This window comes from Macaca thibetana, chromosome 1, assembly GCF_024542745.1.
Source record: "Macaca thibetana thibetana isolate TM-01 chromosome 1, ASM2454274v1, whole genome shotgun sequence".
NCBI lineage: Eukaryota > Metazoa > Chordata > Mammalia > Primates > Cercopithecidae > Macaca > Macaca thibetana.
In genome coordinates this window covers 92,067,822-92,091,009 of record NC_065578.1, presented here as the reverse complement: position 1 = coordinate 92,091,009, position 23,188 = coordinate 92,067,822, and the positions used below count along the sequence as shown (strand labels likewise).

Below are 23,188 nucleotides of genomic sequence, written 5' to 3'. Positions count from 1 at the left end.
CCAGTCCTTTGTACCAGTTTTGTCAAAGATTTTACTTTTATGTTATAAACTCTATACTACATTATTTTTTAACTCAACAGTCAGTTATTTTTAAATGAGATTGAAATAATAAGAAAAAACTTTTATGTGTTTACCTAGTTACCATTTCTAATGCTCTTCTGTCCTTTTTTTTTTTTTTTTTTTTTTGAGATGGAGTCTCGCTCTGTGGCCCAGGCTGGAGTGCAGTGGCCTGATCTCAGCTCACTGCAAGCTCCGCCTCCCGGGTTCACGCCATTCTCCTGCCTCAGCCTCCCGAGTAGCTGGGACTACAGGCGCCCGCCACCACGCCCGGCTAGTTTTTTGTATTTTTTAGTAGAGACGGGGTTTCACCGTGTTAGCCAGGATAGTCTTGATCTCCTGACCTCGTGATCCGCCCGTCTCGGCCTCCCAAAGTGCTGGGATTACAGGCGTGAGCCACCGCGCCCGGCCCTGTCCTTTCTTTAGATCCAGATTTCCATCTGATATTTCCTTCTTGAAATACTTTTTTTAACATTTCATGTAGTGTGGTGGTGTCGGTGATGAATTATTTAGCTTTTGTATGTCTGAGAAAGTCGTAATTTTGGCTTTGATTTTTTAAAAATATTTCTCGACTATGGAATTCTATTTAATAGGTTGAGTTTTTATTTTCCAAATATTTTAATCATGTGATTTCATTGATTTCTCTCGTGTTTTCAGTGAGAAATTTCATGTGTTCCTTATCTTTTTGTTTGTTTGTTACTCTCAAGCACATTTTTTTCTTTGTATATGTCTTTTTTCTCTGCTTTTTCACTGGTTTTAAGCAATTTATTCTGAAGTGTCATTGTTTTTTCCATGTTTCTTACATTTGTGATTTGTCGAACTTCTTATGGATTTATAGTTTTCTTCAAATGTGGAAATTTTGGAGCCAATGTTCTTCAAATAATTTTTTGTCCCTTTCTTGCCTCTTCTTTAGAGACTCTTAAGTACACCCATATTAGGCCACTTGAAGTTGTTCCACAGCTCACTGATGCTTTGTTTATTTTTTGGAAAGTTGCTACATATTCAATTTCACTACTACTGTCTTTTGCCATATCTAAGTTGCTGTTAATCCCATCTAGTGTATTTTTTATCTCTCACATTGTATTATGAAGTTTAAAGTTAGAAGTTAGAGATGAGTATTTTTTAGTATGTCTCTATTAAACTTTTGAATATATAGGATACAGTTACAGTAACTTTTAATGGGCTTGTCTGGTAATTCTAACATTTGAGTTAATGCCGGTTTGCTTTTGATGGATTGATTTCCCCCCTGCCTAATTATTGGTTATACCTTTCTTCCGCTTTGCATGCCAATTTTTTTTTTTTTGAAACAAAATCTCACTCTGTGACCCAGGCTTGAGTACAGTGGCGTGATCATGGCTCGCTGCAGCTTTGACCTTCTTGGCTCAAGTGATCCTTCCATCTCTGCCTCCCAAGTAGCTGGGACTACAGGTGTGCCCCATCATGCCCTGCTAATTTTTGTATTTTTTGTAGAGATGGGGTTTCACCATGTTACTCAGGCTGGTCTCAAAGCCTGATAATTTTTTATTGAATACCTGAGATTGTGAATTTTATCTTGTTGTGTTTGATTGTTTTCTATTTTCCTGTAAATATTCTTGAATGTTGTTCTGGTATGCAGTTAAATTACTTCAAAAGAATTTGTTCTAGAGTAATGCAGAGCCTAGGACTATTATTCCACTCTACCGAGGTGAGACGCTTTTGTGCACTCTTCCCAATGTATCTTGAAACAGTAGCTTTTCCAGTCTGGCTGGTGGAGATAGGTATAATTCTCTACCCTCTGTGAATGTTAGGCATGGTTATATCTAATCTTTTCTGGTGGTTGATTCTCTGACCATGGGTAGTTTCCTTACATGAATGCATTGATCAGTTCCCAGCTGAATATTTGATGGAGATCTACTAATCTCTGAAGATCTCTGTATAGTTCTTTCATCTCTGGTGGTGTCCTGTGAACTTTAGCCACCTTGGTCTCACTGCCATTGTGTACCTGAAATGTGGCTTGTCTGACTTGCGGTGACTCTCCTCATCATCTCCTCAATTCAGGGAGCACACAAGACTGTATCTCAATTTTCCCCACCTGTTATGGGGCCTAGAAACTGGATTTCAAGGTGGTTAAGATGGCAGTCATAGAGTTTACTTTACTTATGTCCTGAGTCTCAGGAATTCTTCTCCAATGCTGCCTGTTGTCTAAAGTCTTTTTTTTTTTTTTTTTAAATACAGAGTCTTACTCTGTTGCTCAGGCTGGAGTGCAGTGGTGCCATCACAGTTCACTGCATCCTTGACCTCCTGGGCTTGGGTGGTCCTTCCACCTCTGCCTCCCGAGTAGCTGGGACTACAGGTGTGTGCCACCATGCCCAGCTAATTTTTGTACTTTTAATAGAGATGGGGTTTCATCATGTTGCCCAGGCTGGTCTCGAACGCCTGGGCTGAAGCAGTCTGCCCACGTTGGCCTCCCAGGGTGTTAGGATTATGGGCATGAGTGACTGCTCCAAGCCTAAAGTCTTGAAAATAATTGTTTGATATAACTTAATGTATTTTGTTCAGTCTTTTTTGGTTTCAGGAAAGAGGGTATATCTAGTCTCTATTATTTCATCATGGCAAGAATGAAATAATTTTTCATATAAAGTTTTATATTTTCCTTTGGCATGGGAAGAAGTCTGAACAGAGTTAGAAAAATTGATTTATATTATTTGACAATTAGATATTGGAGTTAATATCATATATAAATATATTCTGAATGTTACCTCTGCTTAGCTTTAAAAAAATTTACTGCTGAGGTAATTATTGAAGTAATTTTATACTTTTACCGCTGAGGTAATTTTTACTTTAAATAGTTACCTGTCCTCAGACTTGGTCCCTTTATATTGAGATGGAGACACACAACAGAAGCTTGAAGGAAATTCACAGGGACAGGATTTAGGAACTATAGATTTTGAGTCTGGCCTCATTGAGCCCCAAGAATAGGACCTAATATCAACTCATGCGAACCTGGTGATAGAAAATACTGCTTTCTTATGATCATTTCCTAGAAAGCCCTTTTAAAGGTTTTCTTTGGCTCTCAGCACTCAGTGGGTAAGATAGAAAGCTGGGTGTGCCACATGATAACTTTATGTGGGTTTAGTGTGTGTATATATGTTTTGGTTTTAACTTTCTACCCCTTCGTTTACTGCATTTGAAAGATTTTGAGCAAATCCTCTGGTTAGAAGTTTTGGGAAGAGATAGTCTTTTAAAATAATATGTAGATTCTCAAAGTTTCTTGGATAAGATGAAATTAGAAGAGGATCTTGAAAGATCAAAGTGGAGTGTTAGGTTGTGTGAGGGCTGTTATGAGCAAATAGGTTCTCAGAGAAAAGGAAATGACAGGGACTATTAAATAGAGCAAAAGGAGGTATGTGATAGAAAAATAGTGGGACATGAAGCTAGGGCAGGGCTGACAAAGTAAAGCACTTACAGACGGTGCTGAAGGGTATAAAGGATTTTTAAGTGTTCAGTTGATTATTATATACAAGGATGAAGTAGTTTACAGTAAAGATAAGTTCTGGTATAGATTTTGTAAGTGACCAAAGTTGAATTTATTTTTATGGTTGTGATAAATAGTTACTGTGCAACTAAAATACACAAAGCACTATATTAAAATTGTTGTAGGTAAGGTATGGGTATAGATGAATTGCTTGTTCCCAAACAATTCACAATTTACCCCGGAATACCAGATGTGTTTAGTGTATATGTTGACAACTAAGGAATAATTACTGGAGTCTTTTTTTAAAAAAATTATTGTTTTACTTTCAGTTCTAGGGTACATGTGCACAATGTGCAGGTTTGTTACAAGGGTATACATGTGCCATGTTGGTTTGCTCCCCCCATTAACTTGTTATTTACGTTGGGTATTTCTCTTAATGCTATCCCTCCGCCAGCCCTCCATCCCCTGACAGGCCCTGGTGTGTGATGTTCCCCTCCCTGTGTCCAAGTGTTTTCATTGTTCAATTCCCACCTGTGAGTGAGAACATGCAGTGTTTGGTTTTCTGTCCTTGTGATAGTTTGCTAAGAATGATGGTTTCCAGCTTCATCCATGTCCCTGCAAAGGACATAAACTCATCCTTTTTTTATGGCTGCATAGTATTCCATGGTATATATGTACCACATTTTCTTAATCCGGTCTATCATTGATGGACATTTGGGTTGGTTCCAAGTCTTTGCTGTTGTGAATAGTGCTGCAGTAAACATACGTGTGCTTGTGTCTTTATAATAGCATGATTTATAATCCTTTGGGTATATACCCAGTAATGGGATAGCTGGGTCAAATGGTATTTCTAATTCTAGATGCATGAAGAATCGCCACACTGTCTTCCACAATGGTTGAACTAATTTTTTACATTCCCACCAACAGTGTAAAAGCGTTCCTATTTCTCCACATCCTCTCCAGCATCTGTTGTTTCCTGACTTTTTAATGATCGCCATTCTAACTGGTGTGAGATAGTGTCTCATTGTGGTTTTGATTTTCATTTCTCTGATGACCAGTAATGATGACCATTTGTCTGTATGCTGCATAAATGTCTTCTTTTGAGAAGTGTCTGTTCATATCCTTTGCCTACTTTTTGATGGGGTTGTTTGTTTTTTTCTTGTAAATTTGTTTAAGTTATTTGTAGATTCTGGATATTAGCCCTTTGTCAGATGGGTAGATTGCAAAGATTTTCTTCCATTCTGTAGGTGGCTTGTTCACTCTGATGATAGTTTTATTTTGCTGTGCAGAAGCTCTTTAGTTTACTTAGGATCCATTTGTCAATTTTGGCTTTTGTTGCCATTGCTTTTGGTGTTTTAGTCATGAAGTCCTTGCCCATGCCTATGTCCTGAATGATATTGCCTAGATTTTCTTCTAGGGTATTTATGGTTTCAGGTCTAACATTTAAGTCTTCAATCCATCTTGAATTAATTTTTATATAAGGTGTAAGGAAGGGATCCAGTTCCAGCTTTCTACATATGGCTAGCCAGTTTTCCCAGCATCATTTATTAAATAGGAAATCCTTTCCCCATTTCTTGTTTTTGTCAGGTTTGTCAAAGATCAGATGGTTGTAGATGTGTGGTGTTATTTCTGAGGCCTCTGTTCTGTTCCATTGGTCTATATCTCTGTTTTGGTACCAGTACTATGCTATTTTGGTTATTGTAGCCTTGTAGTATAGTTTGAAGTCAGGTAGCGTGATGCTCCTGACTTTGTTCTTTTTGCTTAGGTTTGTCTTGGCTATGCAGGCTCTTTCTTGGTTCCATATGAACTTTAAAGTAGTTTTTTCCAATTCTGTGAAGAAAGTCAATAGTAGCTTGATGGCAATAGCAATTAATCTATAAATTATCTTGGGCAGTATGGCCATTTTCACGATACTGATTCTTCCTATCCATGAGCATAGAATGTTCTTCTATTTGTTTGTGTCCTTGTTTATTTCGTTGAGTAGTGGTTTATAGTTCTCCTCGAAGAGGTCCTTCACATCCCTTTCAAGTTGGATTCCTAGATATTTTATTCTCTTTGTAGCAGTTGTTAATGTGAGTTCACTCATGATTTGGCTCTCTGTCTGTTATTGGTGTGCAGGAATGCTTGTGATTTTTGCACATTGATTTTGTATCCTGAGACTTTGCTGAAGTTGTTTATCAGCTTAAGGAAACTTTGGGCTGAGACAATGGGGTTTTCTAAATATACAATCATGTCATCTGCAAACAGTGACAATTTGACTTCCTCTTTTCCTAATTGAATACCCTTTATGTCTTTCTCTTGCCTGATTGCCCTGGCCAGAACTTCCAACACTATGTTGAATAGGAGTGGTGAGAAAGGGCATCCCTGTCTTGTGCCGGTTTTCAAAGGGAATGCTTCCAGTTTTTGCCCATTCAGTATGGTATTGGCTGTGGGTTTGTCATAAATGGCTCTTATTATTTTGAGATACGTTCCATCAGTACCAAATTTATTGAGAGTTTTTAGCATGAAGGGCTGTTGAATTTTGTTGAAGGCCTTTTCTGCATCTATTGAGATAATCATGTGGTTTTTTTCATTGGTTCTGTTTATGTGATGGATTATGTTTATTGATTTGCGTATGTTGAACCAGCCTTGCATCCCAGGAATGAAACTGACTTGATCGTGGTGGATAAGCTTTTTGATGTGCTGCTGGATTCGGTTTGCCAGTATTTTATTGAGGATTTTCGCATCGATGTTCATCAGAGATATTGGTCTAAAATTCTATTTTTTTGATGTGTCTTTATCAGGCTTTGGTATCAGGATGATGCTAGCCTCATAAAATGAGTTAGGGAGGATTCACGCTTTTTCTTTTGACTGGAATAGTTTCAGAAGGAATGGTACCAGCTCCTCCTTGTACCTCTGGTAGAATTCAGCTGTGAATCCGTCTGGTCCTGGACTTTTTTTGGTTGGTAGGCTATTAATTATTGCTTCAATTTCAGAGCCTGTTATCGGTCTATTCAGAGATTCCACTTCTTCCTGGTTTAGTCTTGGGAGGGTGTATGTGTCCAGGAATTCATCCATTTCTTCTAGATTTTTCTAGTTTATTTGGGTAGAGGTGTTTATAGTATTCTCTAATGGTAGTTTGTATTTCTGTAGGATTGGTGGTGATATCACCTTTGTCATTTTTTATTGAGTCTATCTGATTCTTCTCTCTTTTCTTCTTTATTAGTCTTGCTAGCGGCCTATCAATTTTGTTGATCTTTTCAAAAAACCAGCTCCTGGATTCATTGATTTTTTGAAGAGTGTTTTTGTGTCTCTATTTCCTTCAGTTCTGCTCTGATCTTAGTTATTTCTTGCCTTCTGCTAGCTTTTGAATGTGTTTGCTCTTCTCTAGTTAATTGTGATGTTAGTGTGTCGATTTTAGATCTTTCCTGCTTCTCTTGTGGGCATTTAGTGCTATAAATTTCCCTCTACACACTGCTTTAAATGTGTCCCAGAAATTCTGGTACATTGTATCTTTGTTTTCATTGGTTTCAAAGAACATCTTTATTTCTGCGTTTATTTCATTATGTACCCAGTAGTCATTCAGGAGCAGGTTGTTCAGTTTCCGTGTAGTTGTGCAGTTTTGAGTGAGTTTCTGAATCCTGAGTTCTAATTTGATTGCACTATGGTCTGAGAGACAGTTTGTTGTGATTTCTGTTCTTTTACATTTGCTGAAGAGTGCTTTACTTCCAACTATGTGGTCAGTTTTGGAGTAAGTGCCATGTGGTGCTGAGAAGAATGTATATTCTGTTCATTTGGGGTGGAGAGTTCTGTAGATGTCTATTAGGTCTGCTTGGTGCAGAGCTGAGTTCAATTCCTGGATATCCTTGTTAACTTTCTATCTCGTTGATCTGTCTAATGTTGACAGTGGGGTGTTAAAGTCTACCATTATTATTGTGTGGGAGTCTAAGTCTCTTTATAGGTCTCTCCAGACTTGCTTTATGAATCTGGGTGCTCCTGTATTGGGTGTATATGTATTTAGTATAGTTAACTCTTCTTGTTGAATTGATCCCTTTACCATTATGTAATGGCCTTCTTTGTCTCTTTTGATCTTTGTTGGTTTAAAATCTGTTTTATCAGAGACTAGGATTGCAACCCCTGCTTTTTTTTGCTTTCAATTTGCTTGGTAGATCTTCCTCCATCCCTTTATTTTGAGCCTGTGTGCGTCTTTGCACGTGAGATGGGTCTCCTAAATAGAGCACACTGATGGAAACTCCTTTATCTAATTTGCCAGTCTGTGTCTTTTAACTGGGGTATTTAGCCCATTTACATTTAAGGTTAATATTTTTTTTTTTTTTTTTTTTTTTTTTTTGAGACGGAGTCTCGCTCTGTCGCCCAGGCTGGAGTGCAGTGGCGCGATCTCGGCTCACTGCAAGCTCCGCCTCCCGGGTTCACACCATTCTCCTGCCTCAGCCTCCCGAGTAGCTGGGACTACAGGCGCCCACAACCGCGCCCGGCTAATTTTTTGTATTTTTAGTAGAGACGGGGTTTCACCGTGGTCTCGATCTCCTGACCTTGTGATCTGCCCGCCTCGGCCTCCCAAAGCGCTGGGATTACAGGCGTGAGCCACCGCGCCCGGCCAAGGTTAATATTGTTATGTATGAATTTGATCCTGTCATTATGATGTTAACCGGTTATTTTGCCCATTAATTGATTCAGTTTCTTCATAGCATTGATAGTCTTTACAATTTGGCATGTTTTTGCAGTGGCTGGTACCGGTTGTTCCTTTCCATGTTTAGTGCTCCTTCAGGAGCTCTTTTAAGGCAGGCCTGGTGGTGACAAAATCTCTCAGTGTTTGCTTGTCTGTAAAGGATTTTAGTTCTCCGTCACTTATGCAGCTTAGTTTGGCTGGAAATGAAATTCTGGGTTGAAAATTCTTTTCTTTAAGAATGCTGAATATTGGCCCCCACTCTTTCTGGCTTGTAGAGTTTCTGTCGAGAGATCCGCTGTTAGTCTGATGGGCTTACCTTTGTGGATAACCCGACCTTTCTCTTTGGCTGCCCTTAACAATTTTTCCTTCGTTTCAACCTTGGTGAATCTGACAATTATATCTTGGGGTTGCTCTTCTTGAGGTGTGTCTTTGTGGTGTTCTCTGTATTTCCTGAATTTGAATGTTAGCCTGCCTTGCTAGGTTGGGGAAGTTCTCCTGGATGATATCCTGAAGAGTGTTTTCCAGCTTGGTTCCATTCTCCCCGTCACTTTCAGGTATACCAATCAAATACAGAGTTGGTCTTTTCACTTAGTCCCATATTTCTTGGTGGCTTTGTTCATTTCTTTTTACTCTTTTTTTCTCTAAACTTCTCATCGCTTTATTTCATTAATTTGATGTTCAATCACTGATACCTTTCTTCCACTTGATTATAGGCTATTGAATGAAGCTTGTGCATGGATCACGTAGTTCTCATGCCATGGTTTTCAGCTCCATCAGGTCTTTTAAGTTCTTCTCTACACTGTTTATTCTAGTTAGCCATTCATCTAATCTTTTTTCAAGGTTTTTAGCTTCCTGGTGATGGGTTCAAACATCCTTCTTTAGCTCGGAGAAGTTTGTTATTACTGACCTTCTGAAGCCTATTTCTATTAGCTCCTCAAAGTCATTCTCCATCCAGCTTTGTTCTGTTGCTGACGAGGAGCTGTGATACTTTGGAGGAAAAGAGGTGCTCTGGCTATTAGAATTTTAAGCTTTTCTGCTCTGGTTTCTCCCCATCTTTGTGGTTTTATCGACCGTTGGTCTTTGATGCTGGTGACCTACAGATGGGGTTTTGGTGTGGATGTCTTTTTGTTGATGTTGATGCTATTCCTTTCTGTTAGTTTTCCTTCTAACAGTCAGATCCCTCAGCTGCAGGTCTGTTGGAGTTTGCTGGAGGTCCACTCCAGACCCTGTTTGCCTGCATATCACCAGTGGAGGCTGCAGAACAGCAAATATTGCTGCCTAATCCTTCCTCTGGAAGCTCTGTCCCAGAGGGGCACCTGCCTGTATGAGGTTTCAGTCAGCCCCTACTGGGAGGTTTCTGCAAGTTAGGCTACATGGGGATCAGGGACCCACCTGAGGAGGCAGTCTGTCTGTTCTCAGAGCTCAAACACTGTGCTGGGAGAACCACTGCTCTATTCGGAGCTGTCAGACAGGGACATTTAAGTCTGTGGAAGTTTCTGCTGCCTTTTGTTCAGTTATGCCCTGCCGCCCAGTTTGAGCTTCCCGGAAGCTTTGTTTACCTACTCAAGCCTCAGCAATGGTGGATGCCCCTCCGCCTGCCAGGCTGCTGCCTCGCAGTTCAATCTCAGACTGCTGTGCTAGCAGTGAGCAAAGCTCCAGGGGCATGGGACCTACTGATCCAGGCGCAAGATATAATTTGGTGTGCTGTTTGCTAAGACTGTTGGAAAAGCACAGTATTTAAGCGGTAGTGTCCCGTTTTTCCAGGTATAGTCTGTCATGGTTTTCCTTGGCTAGGAAAGGGAAATCCCCCGACACCTTGCTCTTCCGGGTGAGGCGATGCACCCCCCTGCTTCGGCTCGCCCTGTGTGGGCTGCACCCACTGTCCAACCAGTCCCAGTGAGGTGAACCAGGTACCTCAGTTGGAAATGCAGAAATCACCCATCTTCTGCGTCAATCACGCTGGGAGCTGCAGACCGGAGCTGTTCCTATTCAGCCATCTTGGAACGCACCTCCTTATTTGAGTTGTTGAAAGATGTTCAGAAAAGAGATTTTGACAAGAACTTGAAGAAATAAAAGGAGCAGAAGTTTAAGTCACTCTTTATTCTTGTGTGGAAGTACTAAAATATTTGAACTTTGGGTTCGAATTTTGAGTCATGTGTGTGTATTTTAAAAAATCATTAAAACTGTTAGGGTGCAGTGGCTCATGCCTGTAATCCCAGCACTTTGGGAGGCTGAGGCGGGTGGATCACGTGAGGTCAGGAGTTCGAGACCAGCCCTGACCGATATGGTGAAACCCCGTCTCTACTAAAAATACAAAAAGTTAGCTGGAGGTGGTGTCGTGCGCCTGTAGTCCCAGCCACTTGGGAGACTGAGACAGGAGAATTATTTGAACCTGGGAGGCGGAGGTTGCAGTGAGCCGAGATCGTGCCACTGCACTCCAGCCTGGGCGACAGAATGAGACTCCATCTCCATAAAAAAGGGGAAAAAAATCATTAAAACTCAGAATCCATGGGAAGGATTTGTATGTAGAGAATGAGTCTTGTTTTCCCGTAGGAGAACAATCCTGGTGAAAAAACATCTCTCTGACTTTAGTAAAAAAAAAAATTACAGGCTCATGCCTGTAATCCCAGGATTTTGAGAGTCCGAGGCGTGAAAATTGCATGAGGCCAAGAGTTCAAGACCAGCCTGGGCAACGTTTCAAGACCCCGTCAGTACAAAAAAAAAGGAATTAGCTGGGTGTGATGGCATGTTCCTGTAGTTGTAGCTGCCCAGGAGACTGAGGCAGAAGTATTGCTGTAACCCAGAAATTCAAGGTTGCAATAAGCTCTGATCACATTACTGCACCCCAGCCTGGGTGACAGAGCAAGACCCTCTCTTTGAAAAATAAGATTAAATAAAGTAAAATGACAAACACTAAGCTTTAGTGCTCTTCTTCCCGTTCTGTCCTATCACCCCACCAACTAGTAAGTCTGGGGAAAAATTGTAAGAATAATAATTTAAATTCTCTCTACATCTGTGGTTTATAATGTAGGTATGTAAGTTATATATCTAAAGTAAAAATTATAAGATACGACTTACACTTTGTAGCATAATAAAGTAGATGTTTATTCTTCCCTTCCCCAAATGTAGATGATTCTCTGGTTGTGTTAACTGTCTTTGATTCAGAAAGTGTAAAAATAGCAACATTTGAGAAAATTAAAATTTAAGGAACATGAAAATATCAAATTCTATAAAGAAATTTTTTTCTTTTTATAGTTTTACTGCAGCTGTTACTTTTTAAAAATAAGTGCATGTGGCAATCCCAGAAAGATGTGAAGAAATGGTTTAATGTAATGTCAAAGATCTATTTGATGAAAGTTAATAATTGATAGCTTTAAAGTTGAAATCGGATAGTTTTTTTTTCCCCTTGTGTGTTAAATGTGCTTTTCTTTTTTCATTTTAAAAACACAAAGGCTTTGGCAGAGATGAATTTATGGAGGTAAGTCTCAAGTATAATAGGATTGCATTTTAATTAAGGAGGGGAATGTTGCTAATTTAAATTTTGAATGAGCCATTATTTGCATGGTTTAAAACTTAGGCATTGCAGCCATATTTGTTCCCTTTTATATTCTGTTATTTGGAATCATATTTTGCTTTTTAGCGTATTTTGGGGACTGAGATATGAGAATGAAGAAAAAGAAAGGGTTTATTGATTTATGAGACAGGGTCTCACTCTGTCACCCAGGCTGGAATGCAGTGGTGCAATCTCGGCTCACTGGAACCTCTGCCTCCTTGGTTCAAGCGATTCTCTGACCCCAGCCTCCCAAGTAGCTGGGTTCACAGGCGCACGCCACTGTGCCTGGCTAATTTTTGTATTTTTTGGTAGAGATGGGGTTTCACCATGTTAGCCAGGCTGGTCTCAAACTCCTGACCTCGAGTGATTGGCCCACTTCAGCCTCCCATAGTGTTGAGATTACAGATGTGAGTCACTGCGCCTGGCCAGAAAGGGTTCTTTTTAAAGTAATAAATGTATTTTCTGATTTAAAAAAAATACAGTAAACAGGAATCTTTGAAAACTTAATTTATATATCGTTATATCCTACCAAAATCTAGATCTGTATTGTCTAGTATGGTAGCCGGTAACCATATGTGGCAATTGAGTACCCAAAATCTGACTGGTTTGACTTGTGATATGCTATAAGAGTAAAATATGTACCAGATTTTAAAACTTGATTTGAAAAAGAGACTGTCTTAGTAATTGAAAAAAAATTTGTTTACCTGTTGAAGTGACATTTCAACTGTATTTGATAAAATAAACTATTAAAATTAATTTCAGGCTGGGCCTGGTGGATTACTCCTGTAATGGTAGCACTTTGGGAGGCCTAGGTGGGAGGATTGCTTAAGCCCAGGAGTTCGAGACCAGGCTCTCAAGACCCCATCTCTATTTAAGATATATATATATATTTTTCATCTTTTTCTAAAAGCTTTTAATTGTAGTGACTAGAACATTTAGCATTTCATAAGTGGACTGCATTGTATTTCTTTTGGACAGGCTGATCTAGATGACCTAATGTCCATCTTATATTTATAATTTTACCATCATAGCATTACCTCAATTTTCCTGAGGATATTCTCCATGAAACATCCAGCAATACCAAGGAAGTGAAGGGCTTGCAAGCAAAATAGGTATTTTCAAGTCTCTATTTAAAAATTCATGATTTTTAATCATAGGAAAGGTCTTTAGATCTTTATTTGAAGTCTTTATTCTTGTTATTTTCATTGAGGATTGTTTTAAAATTTTTATCAGTTGTCTGATTTCCTAAAGAATTTGATATAATTAATTAAACAATTTATTATACTACCTTTTCTGTGGCAACTAGCTTAGCCTAAGATAGTCTCTTGAAAGTAAGAAATCTTAAAAGTGAAGTCTGCTAGGCTTGTCTGTCTGGAATGTCTGTATAAAGTAATTTCCATACTCTTAGTTTCTGATCATAATATTTGGGAGGTGCCTATAAACCTTCTCCAAGCCCTGATCTTAAACACAGAAAAAAAAAAGAAATCTCTATTTTTCAGAACTAGAGAAATCCCTGTCATTTAGGTATCTTTCTTCTGTGTTGTCTCTGAGTTGTTTCCTGTCATAATTCCTTGTGTCTTCTCCAAATTCTCTCCTTGTTACAGTATTTCTATTGCTGTGAGACATGAATTTGTGCTTGATTTTGTTGATGTGAAAGGATGTGATTCCTCTCTGGGTTAGGCATGTAGTTTTGCTATGGTCTATTTGTTACCCTCTAAAATTCATGTGTTGAAATCTAATCCCAAAGGTGATGGTATTAATATGTTGGACCTCTGGGAGTCTGTAATCCTCATAAATGGGATTAGTGCCATTATAGGAGGCTTGAGGGAGTCCTTTTGCCCATTCTACCATGTGAGGGCCCATAAAAGCCTCCATCTGTGAGGAATGGGTCCTTACCTTATGCCAGACTTGCTGATGCCTTGATCTTGGGCTTCCTACCCTCCAGAACTGTAAGCAATAAATTTCTGTTGTTTAAAAATTACCCAGTCCAAGATATTTTGTTATAGAAGCTCAAATGGACTAAAAGAAGTTTTTTGTTACTCATTTTCCATTCTTTTACCTGGCAAGTTGCTGCACATTCATGTCCTGTTTCTCTGGTGTTGCATTACAAAGAGATGTTTGAAATTACAAACATTTGTGTTTGAAAAGTTGCCTCCTCCATAATAAGTCTGTCTGCCTTTTTTTTTTTTGAAACAGGGTCTTGCTTTGTCACATATACTAGAGTGCAGTGGTGTGATCATGGCTCACTGAAGCCTTGACCTCCTGGGCTCAAGCAGTCCTTCCACTTCAGCCTTCCGAGTAGCTGGGACTATAGGCGCGCTCCACCACACCTGGCATATATATATATATATATATATATTTTTTTTTTTTCTTTTGGTAGAGATGAGGTTTCGCTGTGTTGCCCAGGCTGGTCTCAAATTCCTGGGCTCAAGTGATCCACCTGCCTCAGCATCCCAAAGTGCTGGGATTATAGGTGTGAGCCACCTTTCCCAGCATCTCTGTGCTTTTAAGTGCCAGTGTGTTTAGCTTCCCAGGTGTTTGTATCATACAGCATTTTTCTTCCTTAGATCCTTTCTTAGTTCCTTATAAATTATCTTAGCAGTTGATAAATTACCAACTGGCATGTTGACCAGTTGCTGTTGTATCCTGCTTTCTGAGTTCTGGTATCCATAGGAAAACTTTAAGCTGAGTACAGTAGGGTATTCAAAAAGTTTAATATCAACTGTTTTCAGATAATTACCAGATTTTTGTTTGTAGCGTTCACCTTGCTTATGAACTTCAGATTTGTCTTTTCAACTGCTGTGCTTATTTTCTACATGGATTTTCTCCCAAGTACTTCAAACTCCCAATACTCAAAAGAGAATGCATTCTTTTCCCTTTCCTCCTTTGTATTTTCAAATTATAGTATTACAGATAAGCTTTTTGGGGGGGCTGTTTATCATCTGCATGCTGCCATACACAAGCTATTCTTTTTTCTTATATGGCCATCATGAAGTGTATACTCTGTCATTTTCCTTACATTGGTGACATCTTGGTAAGGAGTTTTGATTCTCAGAAGCAAAGATATGGTGAAGTTCATCTGTGTAAGATAAGACCGAGACTGTTCTCTGTGCTGGAATATTTTCTCGTTCTCAGCTTGTTCCCCAGTCCCACCCATTAGGGAACTGGAAATGCCTTCTCCCTACAAAGTTTACCAAACTTCTGGAAGCAACCACTCCTTGACTTTCCATCTTTAATACTCTTTGTAGTCCAGATGGTATATTGGCACCCCTGCCCGCCCCGTCTCACTAATGTGTGACTGTAGCCATTTTGAATGGCTGCCCTTGGATCTGGAGCTACTCTTAAGAGAAACTTGTAGTGACCCAGTTAGGAGACAGGATTGTGTGTTCCCTTGTTGACAGAAAAACAACCTCTTATGTCCTAGTCTGTCATTCTGGGAGAATGAATGAATTTAGGCCTGTGAATTACTTACTGTATAAAAGTGGCATATAAGAAATGGCCAGGAGGCTACACAAACCTACAGGGACACCTTAGATTACAATGTACAATATTCCTGCTTGGATAGTATTCTTTTAAATCTGTGATAGTCAGCATTCTTGTGTTAGAAGGAGATTATGATGGGATGGAATGGGAAGTGAGGTGAATTATTCCCCCACTGTCCCCCCTGCTTTTTTTTTCGAGACAGGATCTCACTGTGTCACCCTGGCTAGAGTGCAGTGGTGCAGTGCAATCATGGCACACTGCAGCCTCAACTTCCCGGGCTCGGGCGATTCTTCCACCACAGCCCCCCAGTATCTGGGACTACAGGTGTGCACTACCACACCTGGCAATTTTTTTGTATTTTTTAGTAGAGATGGGGTTTCTCCATATTGCCCAGTTTGATCTCAAATTCCTGGACTCAAGCAATCCATCTGCCTTGGCCTCCTTTTTTTTTTTTTTTGCTTTGCAATAAATCCATGTAAGGCAGTGCACCCATGTGATCTGGGAGGAGGAAAATATGTGAAAAAGTTTTAGATATACTTCTCACTAGCCCACAAACCTATGAGTAATGCTGTATTACCATTTTCCCAGCTGCCAAGCTCAAGGCTTTGTAAATTGTTGACTTTCAGGCAGTGCCCCCCTCCCCTACCATGTCAGAATATCTTAATTATACTGAAACTAGGTGGAAACCTGTTTAAAAGCCGTCTTGAGTTGTTCATCATCACATTTAGCAATAAGGAATAAAAATGCTTGATTCTAACTACATAGTCTATAAAGTTTACGTGTTCTTGAGGAACATGTAATTTATTTTTCTACATGCTGTAGAAAAATACATGCTATAGTTCACTGGGGGGAGACTTCATAGTATCAATTCAAGTATTACTACTTGTGCAAAATGTTCCGACTCTCTCACAGAAAAGGGCTTCTTCATTATAAAAATTCTAAAGTTTTTCTCTAGAGAATTTTAAAATTTTCTGGAATGACCAGGAAATTGGAAAAGGCAAATATGGAGTAATATTTATATCTTTCTTTCTTTATAAAATATACCCAAAATAATCTTTTACAAAAGTAATAGTTATGGTTTTAAAAAGTTCAGAAGAGCTTACAATAATAAAATGCAGTCGTTTCTCACTGAAGTTTTACTATCCCTAGTGCCATTAAGTAGATAATATTTTTTACAAATATTGATGAAGTGATTAAAAATTGATGAATAATATGCAGAGAAATGTGTAGTTCTTTTTTTTTTTTTTGAGATGGAGTCTTGCTGTGTTGCCCAGGCTGGAGTGCAATGGTGCAATCTCCGCTGCCTCCCAGGTTCAAGCGATTCTCCTGCCTCAGCTTCCTGAGTAGCTGCTGGGATTACAGGCATGTGCCAGCACGCCCGGCTAATTTTTGTATTTTTAGTAGCGACGGGGTTTCACAATGCTGGCCAAGCTGGTCTCGAACTCCCAACCTCTGGCAATCCGCCCGCCTCAGCCTCCCAAAGTGCTGGGATTACAGGTGTGAGCCACCATGCCTGGCCGAAATGTGTAGTTCTTTTTTTTTTTTTTTTTTTTTTTTTTTTTGAGATGGAGTCTCGCTCTGTCGCCCAGGCTGGAGTGCAGTGGCCGGATCTCAGCTCACTGCAAGCTCCGCCTCCCGGGTTTACGCCATTCTCCTGCCTCAGCCTCCCAAGTAACTGGGACTACAGGTGCCCGCCATCTCGCCCGGCTAGTTTTTTGTATTTTTTAGTAGAGACGGGGTTTCACCGTGTTCGCCAGGATGGTCTCGATCTTCTGACCTCGTGATCCACCCGTCTCGGCCTCCCAAAGTGCTGGGATTACAGGCTTGAGCCACCGCGCCCGGCCAATGTGTAGTTCTTAAGTGTAGAGTTTGAGTTTCAAAAAATGTATATACCTATGTATAACCCACATACCTATTAAGACTTAGAAAGTTTCTGTTATATTAGAAAATGTCCATCGTCTCAGAAAATTCCTTTGTGTCCTTTCTAGCAACCCCACCCTCTGTCAAAACTTCTCTTCTACCTGTTCTTTTTTGTATAATGGCTTTATTCAGATATTTATATACCATATATTTAATTCACCCACTTAAAGTGTAAAGTTCAGTTGTGTTTTGTGTACTCACAGAGTTGTGCAATTCTCAACACAATCAATTTTAGAATTTTTTCATCACTCCAAGAAGAAACTCGGCCGGGCGCGGTGGCTCAAGCCTGTAATCCCAGCACTTTGGGAGGCCGAGACGGGCGGATCACGAGGTCAGGAGATCGAGACCATCCTGGCTAACACGGTGAAACCCCGTCTCTACTAAAAAATACAAAAAACTAGCCGGGTGAGGTGGCGGGCGCCTGTAGTCCCAGCTACTCGGGAGGCTGAGGCAGGAGAATGGCGTGAGCCTGGGAGGCGGAGCTTGCAGTGAGCTGAGATCCGGCCACAGCACTCCAGCCTGGGTGACAGAGCGAGACTCCGTCTCAAAAAAAAAAAAAAAAAAAAAAAAAGAAGAAACTGCACACTCATTAGCAGTCCATGTTTCCCTGACTACCTTCACCCTTACTACAGCCCTCAGCAGCTGCTAATCTCCATTTTTTTTCTTCTAGATATTTCATATAAATGTATTCATGGAATATGAATGGAATATTCCATGAATATTCATGGAATATGCCCTTTTGTGACTGGCTTCATTAACTTAGCATAATCTTTTCAAGGTTCATTGATGTCATAGTGTGTATCAGAATATAATTCCTTCTCGTGGCTGGTATTCCATTGTTTAGGTATACCATATGTTTTTTATCCATTCATCAGTTGATGGACATTTGGATTTTTTTTTTGATATCATGAATCATGTTTCTGTGAATGTTTGTATATAAGTTTTTGATGGATATAAATTTTCATTTCTCTTGAATATATACCTAAGAGTGGAATTGCTGAGTCATGGTAATTGTGTGCTTATCATTTGAGGAACTGCCAGGCTGAAGTGCTTGTACCATTTTACATTCCCACAAGTAGTGTATGAGAGTTCCATTGTCTCCATATTCTCACAAACACTTACTGTTATTTGTCATCTTGATTGTAACTATCTTAATGGTTGTAAAGTATCTCATTGTGTTTTCAATTTGCTTTTTCCTGATGACTAGTGACATTGAACATCTTCTTATTTATTGGCCATTTTCTTTGGAAAAATGTTTATTCAGATCTTTTGTCCATTTTAAAATCATGTTATTATTGATTTGTAAGGATTTGTAAACGTTCTTTATGTATTCTAGATACAAGTCCCTTATGATTTGCAAATATTTTCTCCCATTCTGTAAATTGTCTTTCTACTTTCTTGGTGGTAGCCAATAAAGTGCAAAATGTTTTAATTTTGATGAATTCCAGTGTATCTGTTTTTTCTTTTGTCACTTGTGCTTTTGGTCATATTTAAGGCTTTACCTAACTCAAAAGTCATGAAGATTTATTCCTGTATTTTCTTCTATATTATGCTCGTTCTTAAACTTTATATAGATGGAATCATATCGTCTGTACTCTTTTGCACCTGGCTTCTTTCATTCTACCTAACATCTGTAAGATTCATCCATGTTGATGCACGTATCAGCAGTTTATTTCTTTTTATTGCTGAGTAGTATCACACGGAATGAATGTGCCACAGTTTGATCACTTATTTTTCTGAACATTTGGATTGTTTCTGATTTGGGGCTATTGTGAATAAAGCTGCTATGAACTTTCAGCTTTGTACATATGTTTTCATTTTAGTGCTGGACCATATGGAAATGTATTTTAACTGTATGAGGAATTATCAAGCAGTTCTCAAATGTGTTATACGATTTTATACTTTTAATATTGATAGAATTGCTTCCGTCCTGGCCAACATTTGGTATGGTCAGTCTTTAGAATTGTAGCCATTCTAATATGTATATAGTTTGGTTTTAATTTGCATTTCCCTTGATGACTAAAGATGTTAACATTTTTCAAGTACTTATTGGCTATTTGATTATCTTGTTTAGAAAGTTTCGGTTTACATCTCTTACTCATTTTTTGAAGTGTGGTGTTTGGTTTCTTTAAGACTGGTTCATATATTCATATGCTATCTTTTGTCAGATTCCTGTATTTAGACTTCTTTTTTTTTTTTTTGTCTTAGTCTCTGGTCTGGCTTGCCTTTTCATTTTTTAAAATAGTATCTTTTGAGGAGCACAGCTCTTTAATTTTGGTGAAGTCCAGTTTTTAAATCAATTTTTTCTTTTGTAGTTACTGTTTCCTTATGTCCTGCAAACAAATTTTTGCCTACCCCAAAGGTTGTGTGAATAGGTTTTCCTATATTTTGTTTTTAGGAGTTTTATAGTTTTGTTATATTTGGGCTTATCTATTTTAAATCATTTTTACATATGAAATAAGATAAAGCAGAGACAGTATCTTTAAATAGTGTAATGTCTTGAGATATTTTATTTGTAAACGTTCCACACAGCTTTGTATAATTGGATGTGCTATTTCAGTGTTCTTAGAGAGTTAACTGCTTAATCTTCTCTAACTCATGAATGCTATGAATTCACTTGATATTCATGCCTGTCCTAGAACCTGTATTAATAACTCAGCAATCCAAGACTTTTTGACTCTCTAAAAGCCTTCTATATAGGTGCTGCTTCATCTATACTTGGATTACAGCTCGAACTTAGGTTTAACTTAGGAAAACCATTATTTTCTTTGAACTGCATATCTCTGTTGATAGTGATGCAGTTTAATTGAGACGTAGCAAGCAGTCAGTAAATAAGTGAAGCAGATAACTAAGATTCAGGTTATTTCAGTAAAATTTGTTTCTCTATTGCATTTACAATTCTTAGGGTTTAGAATCATGTGGAAAATTACCTATGTAAACTAATTTTTCCATAAGATATATTATGGACTTAGTGAAATAATATGTATTTTAAAACAGTATTTAAAGTAAAACATCATCATTAATTCTTTTTTCGTCTTTTTCTTTTCCTCAGAGACCTCGTTCTGAATTCTTTTTTTCAAGTAAAATTATTTATAGTAATTAGTTCATGCTCACTTTGGCTGTTTGGTATGTTTTTATGTTTTTAGCAGTATTTGGGAAATTTTATTTTAATTATTGTTGCCATGAAAAGATATTAAAATTTCCCTCAATAAGGATAGAGTTTGTTTGTTCAGTTTATACTATTGTGTTATTTAATATGACATACCTGGAATTTGGAATTTTAAAATTTGGACTTAGGATTTTATTTCATTTTGATAGTTAATATGCTTTGCATTGAGCTAAATGTTCTAAGGGGTATAAAGATGAGTAGCATATAAATCTGGCTCTCAAAGGGTGGTTCTATAATCTGTTAAATAGGATTTGACCTCTATATGTTTATTTTCTTTCTCAGCTTTTGTATTTTATGAATTAGTATTGTGAGCATTTGTTGTACTTTTCCTGAAGAATTACTGGAAGTGAGTAGTAGCTGTGTTAAATAGAGCCACATTTTCCACCTTCCTTTTAGCTGGTGCATATGTGAAAGAAATAAAAGACTTAATGTAGTGATTAGTCATGGATTGGATCTTGGAAATTATCTTAACCCATCTTTGAACAGATAAGGAGGAGGCCTAACATGGGGTTGCAAGCTCAAAAGTCAACAGGGATCTTATGAGTGAGGAGGTCCCAGTTTAACAGTGTAAGCCTAGTAATAAATAGCAGCGTTAGCTGGCCTGAGTTTTAGGGGAAACTGTAGGGATTATGGAAAGTGAGCAGATTAAAGTCCTTCTGCATTTGAAGGAAGAAGCTCCCATGCAGCTATATCCTGTTTTTACTGTGCAGAAATATGGACCGGTTTTGCCTTATCTTTTTATTTTTCAAGATAATCTAGAATTATAAAGTATAAATGCATATAAACAAATATGTGAAATCCTCCAATTTTAATATATTAGTAATAGCTCAGTTTTTATACAAACACTGCATGGGCTAAATAAATGCTTTTTGGGCAGATTGGTTATGCATGTGTGAAGAGAAATGAAAAAAGAAAAGTGATTTGGTTAATTTTGGGGGCTCTGCCTTACTTTTAAACCTTAGACACATTGTAAACATTTTAGGATTAGTTATTTCATAGATTTGTTATACCTCTTCCAAGTATAAGTTCTTTTTTCCTGAAGCCTACCCAAATACTTTTCTCATCAGATTTCCCCTAATTTGAATTTTTAATGGAGATGAAATTATAATGGGGCTAGTAGCTCAAAAAGTTGTAACATAATTTGCTTTTTCAAATTTTCAAACTACTATGATAGGTGAAAAAAATATAGCGGTAATTTTATTGATGCTGACCAAAATTTATTTAAATTACGTATATTATTAAAACTATATTTTAAAACAGTGGTTAAATTGCAGTAATAAAGCTCTAAGTATCATCACTGCCTCTTCTAATATCACTGTCAGATTAGATCTTGAACAGTTTTTAATTATGTTTTAGATTGTTAGAAACGGATAGTAAGTCTTTAAGATCTGTAAATGGGTCAAGAAGAAACAGTGGCTCTTCTCTTGTGTCGAGTTCTTCAGCCTCTAGCAACCTCAGTCACCTTGAAGAAGATTCTTGGATTCTTTGGGGAAGAATTGTTAATGAATGGGAAGATGTACGCAAAAAGAAGGAAAAGCAAGTTAAGGTATTCATGTTCTTTGTTGAAGTTCTTATTCTAAAGTGCGTCAGACATAACTTAATAGAGGGTTAGAAACCCCCACCCCCCCAAATATAACTTCCAAGCTATGTATTAAAGAGGTCCGCTTTATTTGTTTTCACTTACTTGTACCCCTGGAAGTTTTAATTTGTAGACATCAGTTGTTACAGAGGTCCTGATAATGTAGAAATATATAACTGAAAATTATTTTATTTACTTATTATTTTATAGAGACTCACTTTGTTACTCAGGCTGGAGTGCAGTGGTGCAATCATAGCTCGCTATAACCTCGAATTTCTGGGCTCAAGCGGTTCTCCTGCCTCAGGCTCCTGAGTAGCTATGACTACTGGTGTGTGTCACCACACCTGGATAATTTTTTATTTTCACTTTTTTGTAGAGATAGGATCTTGCTTTGTTGCCCAGGCTGATCTCAAACTCCTGGCCTCAAGCAGTCTTCCTGCCTTGGCCTCCCCAAGTGTTGTGAGCTACCGCACCTGGCCCGAAAATTGTTTTAGAAGTTAAATTCTCTCATTTTATCGATTCAGAAATGAAGTTGTGACATACTGCATTCTTGATAACAGTATTTTACTTTTTTTTTTTTTTTTTTTTGCCTTCAACAGCCCTTTGAATGATGGGTACTGTACTGTCATTCATAGCTCTGCAGGTTTCAAGTCCATTACCTTAAGAGGCCACACACTGAGGTGAAGTGACCATTATTAATCCCCTGACCAGAACAGGATACACCCAGGGCCCAATCTTACCCTTGACTTACAGGGTTCCCTAGTCTTCTTATAAAGCTAGCTTTGTGAGTCAAAAATTTAATGAAGTCTACCGCTTCATTCCAACCCCCTAATAAGTCTTCCTTGGCTTGCAAGATAGGAGACTTAAATAATTCATTTTTATAATTTTATTTTATTTTTAGGAACTTGTTCGTAAAGGGATACCCCATCACTTTAGAGCAATAGTTTGGCAACTTTTATGCAGTGCACAAAGTATGCCAATTAAGGATCAGTATTCAGAACTCCTGAAAATGACCTCGCCTTGTGAAAAATTGATCCGAAGGGACATTGCTAGAACTTATCCTGAACACAACTTTTTTAAGGAAAAAGATAGCCTTGGACAGGAGGTTTTATTTAATGTAATGAAGGTAAGTTTTATTTATTCATTTTTGAAATGAAATTAATTCCTGGAAGGTTGAAATTATACATTTTTCACGATGAGGCATGACCTCCCACCGCAATAATCAGTTGCTTTAGCAATAAAATTGGTTTTAGCATTATTTTTGCATTAATTCTGATGCTACATTACTGTCTAGTGTAGAGAAC

At 38.3% G+C, this 23,188-nt stretch overlaps 1 protein-coding gene across 6 annotated transcripts in view; it reads left to right on the top strand.

Moving 5' to 3' along the window:
- EVI5 (ecotropic viral integration site 5) overlaps nucleotides 1–23,188 on the top strand; it is a 280,650-nt gene that overhangs the window by 71,320 nt on the left and 186,142 nt on the right. For 5 of the 6 annotated variants that reach the window (XM_050806911.1, XM_050806909.1, XM_050806893.1 and 2 more), the window contains exons 3-4: nucleotides 21,662–21,851; nucleotides 22,786–23,010. In XM_050806911.1, the coding sequence (XP_050662868.1) occupies nucleotides 21,662–21,851; nucleotides 22,786–23,010 (415 nt within the window). Of the gene's footprint in view, nucleotides 1–11,632; nucleotides 11,659–21,661; nucleotides 21,852–22,785; nucleotides 23,011–23,188 lie in introns of those variants that run through there. The other variant, XM_050806914.1, reaches the window with a different exon arrangement.